The 17,822-nt window shown below is 46.0% G+C and overlaps 1 protein-coding gene across 2 annotated transcripts in view; it reads left to right on the top strand.

The window, feature by feature from the left end:
• Positions 1 to 17,822, top strand: part of gpm6ab (glycoprotein M6Ab) — a 317,594-nt gene that overhangs the window by 234,190 nt on the left and 65,582 nt on the right. For both annotated transcript variants that reach the window (XM_072515782.1, XM_072515781.1), the window contains 2 exons: positions 3,823 to 4,015; positions 13,375 to 13,531. In XM_072515782.1, coding sequence (XP_072371883.1) covers positions 3,823 to 4,015; positions 13,375 to 13,531 — 350 coding nt within the window. The remainder of the gene's footprint in view (positions 1 to 3,822; positions 4,016 to 13,374; positions 13,532 to 17,822) is intronic.

Genomic DNA, 17,822 nt, shown 5'->3' with positions numbered 1-17,822 from the left:
TAGTGGACAAACAATCCCATCGGTCGAAAGGACCGTCAAATCCCGCTTAACATTCCAGCCCACTGACCTTTCATCGGAACTGGGGAAAGTGAGCATGTCCTGCATTTGTGTCAGATTTCCAGAATCTTCAGGGTTTTTTTTTTTTGCTTTTTGGGTTGCTGCGACTGAGACCGTTTTTTTATTCCAGATTTATTTAATCCGGATTTAAATTACTTAGCGGCAGTCATTGGATCTGAACTCATGAACTCCAACAACCTTGGTATACACTTTACATTATTTGCCCAGGAACATAACCACTGCACACCAGGTGTGAGGAGGTTACCCTGGTCACAGGTCAGGTTGTAGGTTGAATATGAGCACTCTGTTAATAGTCGCAGTCTGTTATCGTGTATCGCATTATTTTCAGTAAGATTGCCTTTTAGAGGTCTTGTCTTATTAGGTTTATTAGTCCATAAAAGACACTCCTTCACATGATAGTTGAACTTACTGTGGAAACCATCGTACTGTAGTCCTACATAAGACAGCATTTTAGGTGAACCAAAATCATCAGCCGAACCGTAAAGCGTTTGATGGTGTTTTACTCAGCCAGACCCTTGTGAATCCTCACACGCACCAGAAAAGCTTACAAATGGGGGACACAAATTGGTGAAACAACAGTTCAAAGTTTAAAGCTGGCGAAACAGCAGCACAAGGAGAGGTTGGCCCCAATGGAGCCATTCTGTCCCTCGTGCCCCTTCTGGCTCTTTGAGTTTAAGATGAAGTGGAATATTTCCCAATAAAGATATTGCGTTCTTCATGGATTGGCCGCTTCAGGATTTGGAAAAGGAGCAAATTAAACCAACCCCCTGCTGAGATGGGTGATGGGGGCAGAGGAACAACAGAATGTTGAAGTGGGAAGCCCAATATCGACCCTATTTAAGCTAGGCCAGAAATCCCAGACCAGGGTGAAGCCCACATCATCCAGTCATCATCCTATATCCATGGAGGCTGTTTGAGGAAATGTCTGAGGATATTTGTAGGCTATTAACACACAACAATAAGGCTTACACCACACTTTCCATGATATTATGGAGGCAGAGCAACGAGAGCTTCAAGGAAATCCCTGGCCCTGGTCTTGGAAGGAGATTCAACACAAAAGTTTGCTCGTTGTGCTGTTAAATGTAAATTGTGTTATCTACGATAGGCAGTAATGAAGAAAGAATGAGCAATTATAAAGCATTTTCAAAACATCACTTACCTTTTGAAAGATATTCGCTGTTGTTACCTGGGAAAATGAGGAATCCAATCCATATGCAGAAATTATAAATTATTATTTTTCATTATACAATCTTAAGTGAGGTGGGAAGGCAGACACACAGCTCTTCAGTAAGGCATTTGACAAGGCCCCTCATGGTAGACTGGTACAAAAGGTGAAGTCACACGGGATCAGGGGTGAGCTGGCAAGGTGGATACAGAACTGGCTAGGTCATACAAGGCAGAGAGTAGCAATGGAAGAGTGCTTTTCTAATTGGAGGGCTGTGACTAGTGGTGTTCCGCAGGGATCAGTGCTGGGACCTTTGCTGTTCGTAGTTTATATAAATGATTTGGAGGAAAATGCAACTGGTCTGATTAGTAAGTTTGCAGATGACACAAAGATTGGTGGAATTGCGGATAGCGATGAGGACTGTCAGAGGATACAGCAGGATTTAGATTGTTTGGACACTTGGCGGAGAGATGGCAGATGGAGATTAATCTGGACAAATGTGAGGTAATGCACTTTGGAAGGTCTAATGCAGGTAGGGAATATACAGTGAATGGTAGAACCCTCAAGAGTGTTGACAGTCAGAGAGATCTAGGTGTACAGGTCCACAGGTCACTGAAAGGGGCAACACAGGTGGAGAAGGTAGTCAAGAAAGCATACGGCATGCTTCCCTTCATTGGCCGGGGCATTGAGTATAAGAGTTGGCAAGTCATGTTACAGCTGTATAGAACCTTAGTTAGTCCACACTTGGAGCACAGTGTTCAATTCTGGTCGCCACACTACCAGAAGGATGTGGAGGCTTTAGAGAGGGTGCAGAAGAGATTTACCAGGATGTTGCCTGGTATGGAGGGCATTAGCTATGAAGAGGGGTCGAATAAACTCGGTTTGTTCTCACCGGAACGACGGAGGTTGAGGGGCGACCTGATAGAGGTCTACAAAATTATGAGGGGCAAAGACAGAGTGGATAGTCAGAGGCTTTTCCCCAGGGTAGAGGGGTCAATTACTAGGGGGCATAGGTTTAAGGTGCGAGGGGCAAGGTTTAGAGGAGATGTACGAGGCTGGTTTTTTACACAGAGGGTAGTGGGTGCCTGGAACTCGCTGCTGGGGGAGGTGGTGGAAGCAGGGATGATCGTGACATTTAAAGGGCATCTTGACAAATACATGAATAGGATGGGAATAGAGGGATACGGACCCAGGAAGTGTAGAAGATTTTAGTTTAGACGGGCAGCATGGTCGGCACGGGCCTGGAGGGCCGAAGGGCCTGTTCCTGTGCTGTACTTTTCTTTGTTCTTTGTTGTTTGTACGGTTTGAGCTAGTGGTGAAACGTGGACTTCCCACCAGTGAAGGTAAAGTAATGTGAATAACATGGGAAGTAAGCCGGACATCCTTCTCACTAGGATTAGCAAGCCGGAAGTTTAATGCCGCGATGCTTGAGAGAGGAGAGTTGTCCAGGCCCAACTTGTCAAATGCATAATTGAAGCTTTTTTACCTCTGGTCTTAAAACACGTCTCTCTGAGGATAGCGCTGTTTAAATATATTCTTACTGGAAGACATTGTAAATCATGACTAGTTCTGACTAGTCGTTGCAGCTGGGAGATTCTGCCTTGAATAAAAATTCTGATGGCCATTAATAGGATCAAATAGTATAAGATTGAACAAAACTTTTATTTATTCATTCATGGGATATGGGAGTTGCTGGCTGGGACAGTGTTTCTTACCATCCCAATTTGCCCTTAAATTTAGTGACTTGCTAGGCCATTTTGGAATCAACCAAATTGCTGTGGGCCTGTGACACATAGGCCATACCAGGTAAGGATAGCCGATTTCCTTCCCTAAAGGACATAGGGAACCAGATAAGCTTTTACAAACAATTGTTTCATGGTCATCATAGAACATAGAGTGCAGAAGGAGGCCATTCGGCCTATCGAGTCTGCAGCGACCCACTTAAGCCCTCACTTCCACCCTAGCCCCGTAACCCAATAACCCCTCCTAACCTTTTTTTGGTCACTAAGGGCAATTTATCATGGCCAATCCACCTAACCTGCACGTCTTTGGACTGTGGGAGGAAACCGGAGCACCCGGAGGAAACTCACGCAGACACGGGGAGAACGTGCAGACTCTGCACAGACAGTGACCCAGCGGGGAATCGAACCTGGGAGTCTGGTGCTGTGAAGTCACAGTGCTATCCACTTGTGCTAATGTGCTGCCCTAGATCATTAGACTGTTAATTCCACATCTTTATTGAGTTCAAATTTCATTTGCTGTGGTGGCATTCAAAGTCCAGTGCTTGGGCTCCCCAGAGCAGTATCCTGGATTACTCGGCCAGAGAAAATACAACTGCTCCTCCACAACCCCACTGGCAGGAGTGAGATGGTGAGATTTGTTTCCGAAAATGATTTATTTGGGGATTGAAGCACTTATCACTAATGCACTAACACCACCGTAAAAACAGAACAGAAACTGGTGCATAACGGCAACTTAAGGCTTGCCAATAACATTTTCATTGATATAGTATACAAAAGAATTGTTAGACAATGCAATGATAATCTTGAAAGTCAAATTCTTTTGATTTTGTTTTTCAGGATGCTTTGAATGTTGCATCAAGTGTCTGGGAGGTATTCCCTATGCATCGCTGATTGCCACCATCCTGCTGTACGCTGGTGTGGCACTGTTCTGTGGCTGTGGGCATGAAGCTCTCTCTGGGACAGTCACCATCCTGCAGAATAACTTTGAGGTGGTAAGAGGTGCTGGAGACACCATAGATGTTTTCACTATGTAAGTATTTTAATGTATCACCCATTCTAGTTCACGGGCCTTGGTGTGGGCTAGAATCTCGGACGTATCTGCGGTGCCCCAATTGGTAGCGTTCTTGCCTCTTTGTCACAAGGGTTGTGGGTTCAAATTCATTTCCAGAGACATGAGCTCATCATTCTCGCTGACTCTACATTGCAGAACAGTAAGAGTGCTGCACTGTTGGATCTGTCAAAAAAGGCTCTGTCTGCCCTTCAATTGGACACAAATGATCCAGTGGCATTATTTCAGAGAAGAGCAAGATGTTCTACCTAGGTTCCTGGTAGCAATCGCTCAACAAACATCACAAAAACAAATTATCTGGTCTTTCCAACAGTGGAAGTGCATAATTTATTGTGAAAATCTTTGGGATAAAAGTAGCCAAGAAAGGAGCTATTAAAATGCGCATCTCTATATTTCTCTTCTGCTGAAAAAATACACTTGTTTGTCCAAACTTTACATCTTGCATTCATCAGGACAACTTGCAAGAATATCAACAGTAGTGGGAACAGCAATTTATACTGTATGAGAAGACAGTGCTGATTAGTTGGCAAGTGGACTCTGGTTGGTACAGGTGTTGCCATGGAGAAAGCCACAGTTGATGGTGACTGACAGTTAACTGCCAAGCATTGTTGAAAAGTTAAAGCAGGCAGCTTGACTCTGAACGGTCAAGGCTTTACTCTTGCATGTCTTGATGGGCTCCACCTTGTGCTCAAATTCACCTTTGAAATGGAGAAGTCAAATGAAATCCCTTTCCCTGACATAGTAGTTGAGAAATCTGTTGAGCGTTCTCTACCACAGTCTAATGCAGGTCTATGTTCAGTGGTCAGTACACACTGTAAGATTGACCATATCAGCAACCTTGTAAGGAGGGTCAGAGTCATTTGCTCATCATGCCAGCTGGATGCTGAAGTTGGGCGAATCAAAGACATCCTGTAGAATATTGGCTACCGTGATCAGATCATTTCACGCTGTATATCACACAAACTAATGAACAGGCCTGAAATGGTCACTTTTGGCCCTGAAACGTGTCCTGCCTACCTCAGATTACTCTGCAGGTATCTCCAAGGTCTGAGTAACAGCTAGCTATTTCATGGTGCTATTATGCAGCAGCATCACGAGTGGTATTCTCCACTAACAGGATGCTGCCTTCAAGCCAAGAAGATGTTCTGCCCATCACTCAGATGAGTAATGTGGTATATGAGTTTCAGTGCCAGTATGGTGCTAGGTACATAGGTCATATGTCCCAAAAGCTGGCGGATTGTATCAAACAGCATGTCCCTTCCAGTGTCTGCAACGAGCAAGGTACAGATTGTAACCAACAGCCCATGCTTGCAAAGCTCAAACACAGTGTCCAAAGTTAGATTTAATGAAATGGCTGGTCAACATTTGCTAAATAATCCTCAGCGTGCAACAAATTACGCTATCAACGAATTTAAGATTGCCTGTTGGTCCCGTGCTGTGGTGCATTTGCGTGTACTGGAAGCTATGAATATTAATACACAGGGCCCTGTTATTTGTGGACAGAAAGAATATGTACACACATTGCCCTTGTTTCAGCTAAACAGAATAAGTGACAGCCATCTGCTGGCTCATATTCATCAGGGCAATGCATTGGCCAATGAGAGCCAAGCTGCCTGGTTTAAATTTCAAGCAATGCTTGGCAGTTAAATGTTAGTCACCACCAACTGGTGCATTCTCCATGGCAATGCTTCTGCTAATCAGGTCTAAGTTTCCAAGCAATCAGCACTCTCTTCTCATAGAGTTTACATTGCTTTTTCCTTTACATTCATCATTCTTGCAAACCGCCCTTTCAAATTGACCGACGCAGATGCGATGGTTTCTGTGCTGTAGACCTCTCTAACTCCTGATGAATGCAAGATGAATAGCTTCAACAAAATAAGTCTCTTTTTCAGCAATACCCAAGTTCTGTACAACCGAACAACCATTTCTCATCTGTTAACATTTTTATCCCAAACAATTTCTCAGAACATTGACCAAATTTCCCAAGCAGCAGCAATGACAGTCAGATTTCCGCAGGGTTCATGAATTCACACCGCTGCATATTTCTACCAGGGTCTCCCGGGGGCTGCGAAATAAATGCCGGAGCTGAGTAGAGTTGAGGGACGGCAGATCTTGTCACGTTTTTATGGCATTAGCTGCTGTGGGAAATTTAAATGTCCAGACTTCGAATATTAGTGAATGGATGAGTGAAGGGGTGAGCGGATGAATGGGTCGGTGCGTGAGGTGAGTAAAAGGATAAGTGGGTAAGGGATAGATGTATGAGATGTGTAAGAGTTAGGTGGGTGAGGTGGGTAAGTGAGTAGGGGTGGGTGGGTGAGTTAGTCAAGTGTAGGTGGGCGAGGTATGTAAGTGGGTATGGGGTAGGTGGGTGAGGAACATAGATAGGTAAGTAGGTCAGTGGGTGAGGTGGATAAGAGGGTAGGTGGGCACGTGATCAGGGGTTGAGAGGACTGGGGAGTAAGTGGGTTAAGTGGGTAGGGGGTATGTGGGTAGTCAGTTCGAGGGTGGTAATCGTGCATAAAAACAGAAGGTGCTGGCTAAATTCAGCAGGCCTGGCAGCATCTGTGGAGAGAGAAACAGAGTTAACGTTATGAGTCCATATCACTCTTCAAGTGGGGTTGAATTGTTGTGAATTAAATAGCTGGAGAGGGTTAGAGATGTTGGAGCAGAATAAAAGATCAGAGATAGGTGGGAGGGAAGGAGAGATTTTACAAGATTTTCATGGACACAAGACAAATAAAGTGTTAATGGTGGCGTTAAAGACTAAAGAAGATGCTGATAGTGGCATAAAGGTAAGATGGCAGATTGCATATATAGCAGAGCAAAGGTCAGTGGTTATAGAATTATAGAATTCACAGTGCAGAAGGAGGCCATTCGGCCCATCCAGTCTGCACCTGCTCTTGGAAAGAGCACCCTACCCAAAGTCCACACCTCCACCCTATCCCCATAACCCAGTAACCCCACCCAACACTAAGGGCAATTTTGGACACTATGGGCAATTTAGCATGGCTAATCCACCTAACCCGCACATCTTTGGACTGTGGGAGGAAACCAGAGCACCCGGAGGAAACTCACGCACACACGGGGAGAATGTGCAGACTCCGCACAGACAGTTACCCAAGCCGGGAATCGAACCTGGGAGCCTGGAGGTGTGAAGCATATGTGCTATCCACAATGCTACCGTGCTGTCGGTGACCCTATTTCTTGCTTGTCTCAATGGAACATCTCCCCTCCCCAATGGGCTGTTTGTAACTTGTCCTTTCAGTTTCCTTTCACTGAGCACTGAGCTTTGGTCTCCTATTAGCTCATCATATTTTGGAGTTTAGATGGTCAGTTGGGTTGGGAGGGGTCGAATGGTCGAGTCGGGAGAAGTAGTCAGGTGGAGAGGGGTGGTCCGGTCGGTCAGTGGGGGCAGTCAGATAGGGTGGTAGGTGGATGGTCAGGGGTCGTGAGGTCGGGGGGGTTTGTTCAGATTGTGGGGATGGTCGAGCAGTGAGACATATATTCAGGTTGCATTCAGGGGTAGTTGGGCCTAATTGGGGAATAGTTGGCTTGGGGGGTAGTCAGAACAGGGAGGGTAACTGGGAGAGTGGGTGGTTGGGTGGTCAGAGAGGGTATTTGCGTTGGGAGGGTAGTAGGACTGTCAGAGGGCAGCTGATGGCTGGTTTGCATCGGTGGTATTTAGCTAGTCAGTAAGGTAGTCGGGTAGTTGGGAGTAGTCGGGTGATTGGAGAGTAGTCGGGTGGTGAGGCGAAGTCAGACAGCTTGGGAGGGGAGATAATTGGGTTCCTAAGAGGTGACTGGGGGGTAAATTATGTATATACCAGGTGTTTGGCTAAGTTTTACTCTGTCCAGCATTTCCTGGTTAACTGTTCAGATAAGTACTGCAAATTTGTCTGAAGTCACTGACTTTAACTCAGAGTCAAAGATATTTGTACAGGTTCCAGAGAGCAGAAGAATTGCCCATCAGAAGTTGAGACATCCCGAGCAGTACCCATGTAGGCCTACGCATCAGGACGTCCACAGGGTGATGAGCCGGAGAACGGAAGTTTTAGCCCATGGTCTTAAGAGTAGGACTTAGTTAGCGGAGGGCTCAGAATTAGAGACAATAGGGACGGGATTCTCCGACCCCCCGCCAGGTCGGAAATCGCCGGGGGCTGGCGTGAATCCCGCCCCCGCCGTGTCCCGAATTCTCCGCCACCAGAGATTCGGCGGGGGTGGGAATCGCGCCGCGCCTGTCGGCCGCCCCCCCCGGTGATTCTCCGCCCCACAATGGGCCGCAGTCAACCCTTTCCCGCCGGCGTGGAGTAAACCGCCTACCTTACCGGAGGGAGCAGGTGGTGCGGGTGGGCTCCGGGGACCTTGGGGGGGGGGGGGGCGCGGGGCGATCTGGCCCCGGGGGGCGCATGGCCCGCGATTGGGGCCCACGATCAGCGGGCGGGCCAGCGCCATGGCGGCACTCTTTTTCTTCCGCCTTTGCCATGGTCTTCACCATGGCGGAGGCGGAAGAGACCCCCTCCCCTGCGCATGCGCGGGGACGACGTCTGCAGCTGCTGACGCTCCCGCGCATGCGCGGACGTCCGCCGACCGGCGAAGACCTTTCGGCCCCGGCTGGCGTGGCGCCAAATGCCGTCCACGCCAGTCAGCGGAGCGTCAACCACTCCGGCGCGGGCCTAGCCCCTCAAGGTGGGGGCTTAGCCCCTAGTCTCCGCACCTTGGGAGTGGCCCGATGCCGGAGTGGTTCCCGCCACTCCATCACGCCAGGACTCCCCGCCCCGCCGGGTAGGGGAGAATCTCTCCCGTCCCAGGCTTGATTTACAGATTCAGGTGATTGCTGTCATAGAGCAGTTTGATTGTACTTTCCCAGCTTGGGCCACTGGACCACTCTCTGTGCGGAGTCTGCACATTCTTCCCGTGTCTACGTGGGTTTCCTCTGGATGCTCCAGATTCCTTCCACAGGTTAGGTGGATTGGTCATGCTAAATTGCCCTTCATGTCCAGAAGTTTTGGGTGGGGTTTCAGGGGTAGGGTGGAGGTGTGGGTGGAGTGCTATTTCCAAGGGCCGGTGCAGACTCGATGGGCTGAATGGTGTCCTTCTGCACTGTCAATTCCATGAATGCGCACAGCCCTTGAGATGGGAAATCAGTCAGAGTCCCTGCTTCGGATCACTGTGCTTCACCTCTTTTTGGAGTCAGAATAGGATTGGGGTCATGAGATGCCTCGACTGAGCAGCTCACTGATAATGACCATTGAGACATCTCAGGTGATGAATGTTCTGACACATGAGGTGGCATCTACAGTCGCTATGGAATTATCTCCTCCCCTGTCTTTCCTTGAGAGGGGTTAGAACAATGCCTTTAAAATCAACTGAATGCCAACCAGTCTTGACTGATTGTGATACATGGCCCAGGCTTGCATACATCTCAACTGGGGTCAGACATCAGAAAACTACCTGGATGAACAAAAGACTTTTGTATGAATGGTATCTGCAGAGTTTCTGGCTGAAGAATCAGCAAAGCATGAAAGCTTCACATGCATGACTGCATCGTACACAAAAAAACCTCATGAATACATTTCAGAACTGAGATGTCTGTAGTTTCTCTATTGGTGAAGGAACCAGAGCGAGTGCCCAGGTTTACTCGTGCCTTTGTAGGTGATGGGAAAATATTACTTTCCACACTTTGCAAAGTTACGTGTGTGTAGGCATTAGAAAAATGCATTCTATGATGGGAAGTGGCTTTGAAAGGTGTTCCTACGACCTTCGTATGGACTAAATCTGTATTGCTGTTTGATTCACCAGGAACAGGCTGTTCAGTCCCTTGAATTTGTTCTACCAATCCATTAGATCAAAGCAAATCCTTGTCTTAACTCCATCTGCCTGCCTTCCTCCTGTGTATCTTAAAACTCTTTAAGTGACAGAAGTCCGCCACGCACAGTTTGAAATTTTAATTTACCTCCAGCCACAACAGCCTTATTGCGGGGTAGAGAATTTCAGATTTCTACGAACTTTAGTGTGAAGAAATACTTCCTGGCATCACCCCTGAATGATTTAGGTTACGCCCCCTTGTCTGCCATTTCCCTGCCAAAGGAAATGCTTTCTTTCGATCTACTCCTAAGACCATAAACCATAAGAACTAGGAACAATAGGAGGACATTTGTCACTCTGAACATGATCTGCCATTTGACAAGATCATGGCTAATCTCACGCTCACTAAGTCCACTTTTCAGACTTCTCTCCATAACCTTTAATTTCCCTCCTGATCAAAAACCTAGCGATCTCAGCCTTGAAAATGTTCAACGACTTAGCCTCCTGTAGCCATCTTAGCACCTCAGTTAGATCACCCTTCAATCTGCTGCAATCTAAGGCATGCATGCCGAGGGAGAGATTTTCCAGCACGCCCACCACTGGGAACGTCCGGTCCTGCCGCAAGTCAATGGACTTTTGGCTGAGTCGCTGAATCTCACGCGGCGGGTCCGACCATGACAGGGCTGGAAACTCCCAGCCCTAGTGTATGCAACTTGTCCTCTTAACTAAATACTTTTAACACAGGCATCATTCTAGTGGACCTGTGTTACATCCTTTCGCAGGCCAATATGTTCTACCTGACATGTGTTGCCCAGAACTGAACACTGTGTTCCAATTGGGGGTAAACCAGAGCTTAATGTAACTGAAACGTAATAGGAAATCTTATCTGTGTACACCATGTGTAGCATAATTGAAAACTCTGGATCTGTTATGTATCACCGCCTACTTTGTGAATGTTCTTGTCTTCACACAGTTAAATTGATTCAATGAGATAGCTCTTGGATGCTCTCTCCCCATCCATGGGAATTTAAGCTACCAATTGCCACCTATAAAATGAGTTGGCCAAAGCTGTATCAAAGCACTGGAGGAACACTATCGTCTGGATCATGACATTTTATGCTCACTGATTGTACATTCAAATGACTTGGACTTGCAATTCACTGTCACGGTCTGAAGCTTTCTGAGTACACTTTGAACCAACTGAACGAAGGAGGTGACTGGGTTCCCAGTTACATTGGTCGGAGTGCACTCTGTACCATGCACTCTGTTCCACTTGTTAAATTCATTCCTTCTTAAAATTGGGTTCAGCAGAAGATTAAGGGTTCAGAGCTCTATGCTGGAGCTTGAGCCTACCATTCAGGTTGGTACTCCAGTGCACGACTGAAGGAACCCAGCAGTACCAGAGGTGTTGTTCTCCAGGATGTAAACCAAGGCCCCTTTCTGCTGGTTCAAGTCATTTAAGGCATCATTTGAAGAAGAACCAATTGAAAATTCCAAAAAAGGAGTAATAGATTTCTGTTGAGCAAGAGTCTTAAAGGTCAATGGAGTCAAGTGACATATTAACCATGGTAGATCTGGCTGGAGGGACTGAATTGCCTCTTCCTGTTCTCTGTTGAAAGGAGCTAAAGTGAAAGATGGTGTTATTTTAAGGCAGTAAATATCATTTTGTAACATGGACACTTCAGCTTGAATTAAGCTAAGGTTAATTCTATTATTCAGCTCTTTTTTGGAGGTTGAACAAATAGCAGTGATAGGTGCAACATGGGCGGCACGGGAGCACAGTGGTTAGCACTGTTGCTTCACAGCACCGAGGTCCCAGGTTTCATTCGCACTTGGGTCACTGTCTGTGCGGAGTCTGTACGTTCTTCCTGTGCCTACGTGGGTTTCCTCCGGGTGCTCCACTTTTTTCCCACAAGTCCCGAAAGACACGCTGTTAGGTGAATTGGACATTCTGAATTCGCCCTCAGTGTACCTGAACAGGCACGGGAGTGTGGCGACCACGGGAGTTTCACAGTAACTTCATTGCAGTGTTAATGTAAGCCTACTTGTGACAACAATAAAATAAAATATTAATAACCTCCTCTGTTTGACAGTTGTTTCTCCTCAGTTCCTTTCGCTGACATAGTTTGATGAGATGGTATTTCATTTTTTGGGGATGACTGAGATCACTTTAATGTGTTTCTTGAAAAGAACCAGTGTCTTCAATGGTTGTGTAACAACATGTGGGCTTGAATGAGCTGGCTTATCAATGAGCTAAAAGCCAATATGCATTATATAGTCATTCATGATGTACATGCATTCCTGGCATGGCCAGCATTTATTGCCCATCCCTTGTTACCCTTGAGAAGGTGTTGTTGAGACACCTTCATAGACCACTACAGTCCATGTGGTAAAGGTACACCCACAGTGATGCCGGAATTTTATGCTTTAGTGCTTCCCGTGATGGGAATCCATAGCAGAAAATTGTAACTCACATGACTTTCCATTCATTATATGTGATGTAGCAATTTTTCTGCATGTGTGAGGGAAAGAGATCCAGAGAGGGTTGAGTGAATCTTAAAGCTCAGTTCAATTATTCATCGATCTCCGGTGCTGATAATGCACTGTAACAGGGTAATAGCGAGCCTTTCTAGCTCAGGTAATGTATTAGATGGATATGAAGAAATATTCTGACAAGCATTGGTTTTTGCTAATTAGATCCGGATAGAAAATGAAGACAGTTTGCACACAATTGACGAACTTCCACAAATCTGTATAAGACAAAATTTGGTCTCGAGAAATAACGGGAAGTGATGCCCAATTGCATTCCAGTTCCAATTCCAATTCCCTGCCCACACCTAGTGCCACAATTCTGTCTGTTGCCATAGGTAATAATTCCCAGAACAGGTCGCTAGTCTATCACCAGGGACTTATAGCTTGAGGGGCGCCACTCCACATCAAGCATGGTTGACCGGGAGTCTCTGCCGCTCTTAACGCTACCCGCTGGTTGGAAGGATTTACAGCTCTACCTGTTTGGCCGAGTTATCAATGCACCTTCCATGGCCATCAACTCCTGGCGTGGGACTTGAACCCGAAGATTCTGGCCCAGAGGCAGGGACATCACCCACTGCACCACAAGACTTCCACCTCCACCCAATTGTACACAGCTTTAAACCCAGTTTTGCTTCCGTCCCCCTGTAGAAATTTGAACTGTGAGATGTACAGAGTAACACATTCATTCTAAATTGAAGTAAATGTACCTTGGACTTCAACATTAGCTTCCTATCTTCTGTCCTAATTAAAAAGAAATTCTGGCCTGGGTACAAATACTTCCAAAGACTGAGAGCTAAAGTAGGACCACATTTTTTTGATATTTTCACAATGAGTTCCTTTACTCTTTTTTGAAGGTAAAACAATTAAACCAAGTTTGGGAACAGCATATGATAGAACATGTCACTGATGCAGATACACATGTGCATGTACTGCTCACCCAAGGCGATATTTGTGAATTAATGCTTCTAAATTTGACTCTACAGGATTGATATCTTCAAGTATGTAATCTATGGTGTGGCAGCTGCCTTCTTTGTCTATGGCATTCTGCTGATGGTAGAAGGGTTTTTCACAACTGGTGCCATTAAGGATCTTTATGGAGACTTCAAGATCACCACCTGCGGCCGATGCGTTAGTGGCTGGGTACGTACTATCATCTTATTCCTTCTGCTTCAGTGTAGATCTGAGTCTTGATCTATGTTGAACATGACTGAATGCTGGTAGAGTATAAATCACATTTTTAAATGATTCTTTCATGGGCTATCCCTGACAAGAGCAGCATTTGTTGCCCAAACCTTAATTGCCCCGGAACTGAGTGGCTTGCTCAGCCACCTCAGGGTGCAGTTAATAGTCAACCACATTGCTGTGGGTCTGGATTCACATGTCGGCCAGACCAGGTAAGGATGGCAGATTTCCTTCCCGAAAGGACATTAATAAACCAGATGTGTTTCTGGCAATTGATGATAGTTGTCATGGTAACCATTGCTGCGATTAGCTTTCAGTTTCAGATATTATTAACTGAATTAAAATTCCACCAGTTGCGTGGGGGGATCAGGACCCATGTCCCCAGAACATTAGCCTGGGCCTTTGGAATATCAGTCCAGTGACACCATCACTACACCACAACCTGCCCTCTATTCATTTAAGGGTTTCAGTTAAGAATGATCAAAGTGGATGAATTGAATTTTACAAAGAAAAAAGAAAAGTACAGCACAGGAATAGGCCCTTCGCCTATGCCGACCATGCTGCCTGTCTAAACGAAATTCTTCTACACTTCCTGGGTCCGTATCACTCTATTCCCATCCTATTCATGTATTTGTCAAAATGCCCCTTAAATGTCACTATCGTCCCTGCTTCAACCACCTCCCCCGGCAGCGAGTTCCAGGCACCCACTACCTTCTGTGTAAAAAACCTGCGTCGTACATTTCCTCTAAACCTTGCACCTCGCACCTTAAACCTATGCCTCCTAGTAATTGACCCCTCTACCCTGTGAAAAAGCCTCTGACTATCCACTCTGCCTATGCCCCTCATAATTTTGTAGACCTCTATCAGGTCGCCTCTCAACCTCCGTCGTTCCAGTGAGAACAAGCCGAGTTTATTCAACTGCTCCTCATAGCTAATGCCCTCCATACCAGGTAAATCTCTTCTGCACCCTCTCTAAAGCCTCCACGTCCTTCTGGTATTATGACGACCAGAATTGAACACTATACTCCAAGTGTGGTCGAACTAAGGTTCTAAACAGCTGCAATGTGACTTGCCAATTCTTATACTCAATGCTCTGGCCAATGAAGGCAAGCATGCCGTATGCCTTCTTGACTACCTTCTCTATCTGCGTTGCCCCTTTCAGTGACCTGTGGACCTGTACACCTAGATCTCTATGACTGTCAATACTCTTGAGGGTTCTACCATTCACTGTATATTCCCTACCTGCATTAGACCTTCCAAAATGCATTACCTCACATTTGTCCGGATTAAACTCCATCTGCCATCTCTCTGCCCAAGTCTCCAAACGATCTAAATCCTTCTGTACCCTCTGACAGTCCTCATCGCTATCTGCAATTCTACGAATCTTTGTGTCGTCTGTAAACTTACTAATCAGACCAGTTACATTTTCCTGTCTGCTCTTCCTCAGAGCCATACTGGCCCTATTCCCTAGTTCTCCCTCAATGTTTTCTCCTTCTGACCCATTGCTCCGCTACCCACCCCCCTCCCATACTAGTTTAAACCCTCCCGTGTGACATTAGCAAACCTCGCGGCCGGGATATTTATGCCTCTCTAGTTTAGATGCAACCTGTCCTTCTTATACAGGTCACACCTGCCCCGGAAGAGCTCCCAGTAGTTCAGATAATGGAAGCCCTCCCTCCTACACCAGCTGTTTAGCCACGTGTTTAGCTGCTCTATCTTCTTATTTCAACCTCACTGGCACGTGGCACATGGAGTAATCCCAAGATTACAACCCTAGAGGTCCTGTCTTTTAACTTTCTGCCTAACTCCCTGAACTCCTGCTGCAGGACCTCATGCCCCTTCCTGCCTATGTCATTAGTACCAATATGTGCAATGACCTCTGCCTGTTTGCCCTCCCCCTTCAGGATGCCCGCTCCCCATTCCGAGACATCCTGGATCCTGGCACCAGGGAGGCAACATACCATCCTGGAGTCTCTTTCACGTCCACAGAAGCGCCTATCTGTGCCCCGACTATAGAGTCTGCCATGACTATCGTTCTTCTGCACTTTGACCCTCGCTGCTGAACATCAGAGCCAGCCGTGGTGCCGCTGCTCTGTCTACTGCTGTTTTCCCCTGATAGGCTATTCCCCCCAACAGTATCCAAAGCGGTATACCTGTTCGAGAGGGGGACAATCACAGGGGATTCCTGCGCTGACTGCCTGCCCCTTCTGGTGGTCACCCTTCTCTTTGCCTGCACCTTGAGTGTGACCACATTTATATAACTGCTATCTATGCTGCTTTCCGCCACCTGCATGCTGCTAAGTGCATCCACTTACTGCTCCAACCGAACCACGCGATCTGTGAGGAGCTGCCATTGGTTACACTTGCTGCAGATGTAGTCGACCAGAACGCTGGAAGCATCTCACAGTTGGAGCACTGCAACCCTCTGAGTGCCATTTAAGCACTAATTAATTAATTAAAAATAAACACTTGAATTATTGTTAGATTGAGTTACAGTTAACTATATGGCCCTGACGCTCGATGATTTTCACTGTAAAATTAAATGCTAAATACCGATCACTGCCCTCAGGTTTAGTTACTCCACTATCTAGTTAATCAATTGGATTTGTTTTGCAATATTATTATTTTTTTAATTTAACAGATTTAACCAGCCAATCAGGTCACAGCTTTACTGTGATGCCCCTTCAGTTTTCCCCCCCACACAATTTGAAAAAATAATAAAAATCACTTACCTTCCTAGGATGCTATCTGGTTCTCTCCTTGCAGATTAACAGTTACAGGCCAGAAGAAAGAGAACAAACCGTAGGGAAAAAGCACCTTCTCCCACTCTGCACCGAATGACCTCACTGCACCAAATTACCAAGTTCCAATTCCCACTCTGGATATGTCTCACTCACTCAGGATGTGTCTCCTTCACCTGCGCAAAGCTTCAGGTTTACATCTGCCACCAGTATTAATATGGGCATTGCTAGGAAGGCCAGTGTTTGTTGCCCATCCCTAATTGCCTTTGAGAAGGTGCTGGTGTGAACTGAACCACTTGAACGACAAAGGTCTTTGCGATGAACCTCTTACAGGCCTGTCAAATAGCGAGTTCCAAAATTCTGACCCAGTGATCCTGAAGGAATGTTGATGTACATCCTAGTCCTGTTTTGCAGGACCACCTAGCTCCAGACCTCATCACAGCCTTTGCCCGAAGATGAACAAAAGACTTAACTTCATAAGATCAAGTAACTTCAAAGAAGCATTTGAGTGTAGCCCCAAGGACTCCAGCAAAATTGAAGCCAATGAGAAGAAGGAGGACAATTTCCCACTGGTTGGAGTCATACCTGGCACAAAGGAAGATGGTTGTGGTTGTTGGAGACCAATCATCTCAGCCCCAGGACATCGCTGTAGGAATTCCTCAGGACAGTGCCCTAGATTCAACCATTTTTAACTATCAACAATGATGTCTCCTCCATCCTAAGGTCAGAAGTAGGGATGTTCACAGTGCTCAGATCAATTCCTGAGGTAATGAAGAAAGACCTGGACAATAGAATGGCTATTTAGCTGAACAAGACATATATATACCATGGTTACAGGAATAGGTTGAGGTTGGGAATTTTGCAGAGAGTAACTCACGTCTCCCCAAAGGCTGTTCACCACCTACAAGACACAAGTCAGGAGGGTGATGGAATACTCTCCGCTTATATGCACAACATTCCAACAACACTCAAGCAGCTGAAAGTCATCCCGAATAAAGCAGCCCACTTGACTGGCACCCCATCTGTAGTGATCTGCATGTCTGTAGATACACAAGGGGTTAATGTAAAGACACTACAACTAAGTAATCACTAGAGGGCAGCACTAGAGATGTATAAATAGACAGACTGAAACCAGGATTAGCCTCTTCACAGGGACAGTAGCTAGTGACCACAAGCAGACAAGCACAGCTCAGGACAGGTGTAGATAATCATAGGTATTTCTTAATCAATCATGTTCATGTAACATCTAGTTTAAGCATTGGAGAGAAAACAAACTCACAGTTAATTAGTCAACGTTACTCAATAAAGTACTTGCTCTAATTGGTATCAACATTGAGTTAAAGATCAACTTGGAAGAAGCAAGTGAGTAACACAGGTTGCACAAAGCAATACAACATTACTATCAGAAATAGTAATATATTACCATCCACCATCTTAAGTATTCACTGCCTGTTCCACAGTGGCAGAAGTCTGTACTGCAGCAACTTGCAAGTATTCTTCAACAGAAC

This window comes from Scyliorhinus torazame, chromosome 9, assembly GCF_047496885.1.
Source record: "Scyliorhinus torazame isolate Kashiwa2021f chromosome 9, sScyTor2.1, whole genome shotgun sequence".
NCBI classification, from domain to species: domain Eukaryota; kingdom Metazoa; phylum Chordata; class Chondrichthyes; order Carcharhiniformes; family Scyliorhinidae; genus Scyliorhinus; species Scyliorhinus torazame.
Note: the sequence above shows the minus strand (reverse complement) of the source record. Positions and strands in the feature narration are given on the sequence as shown.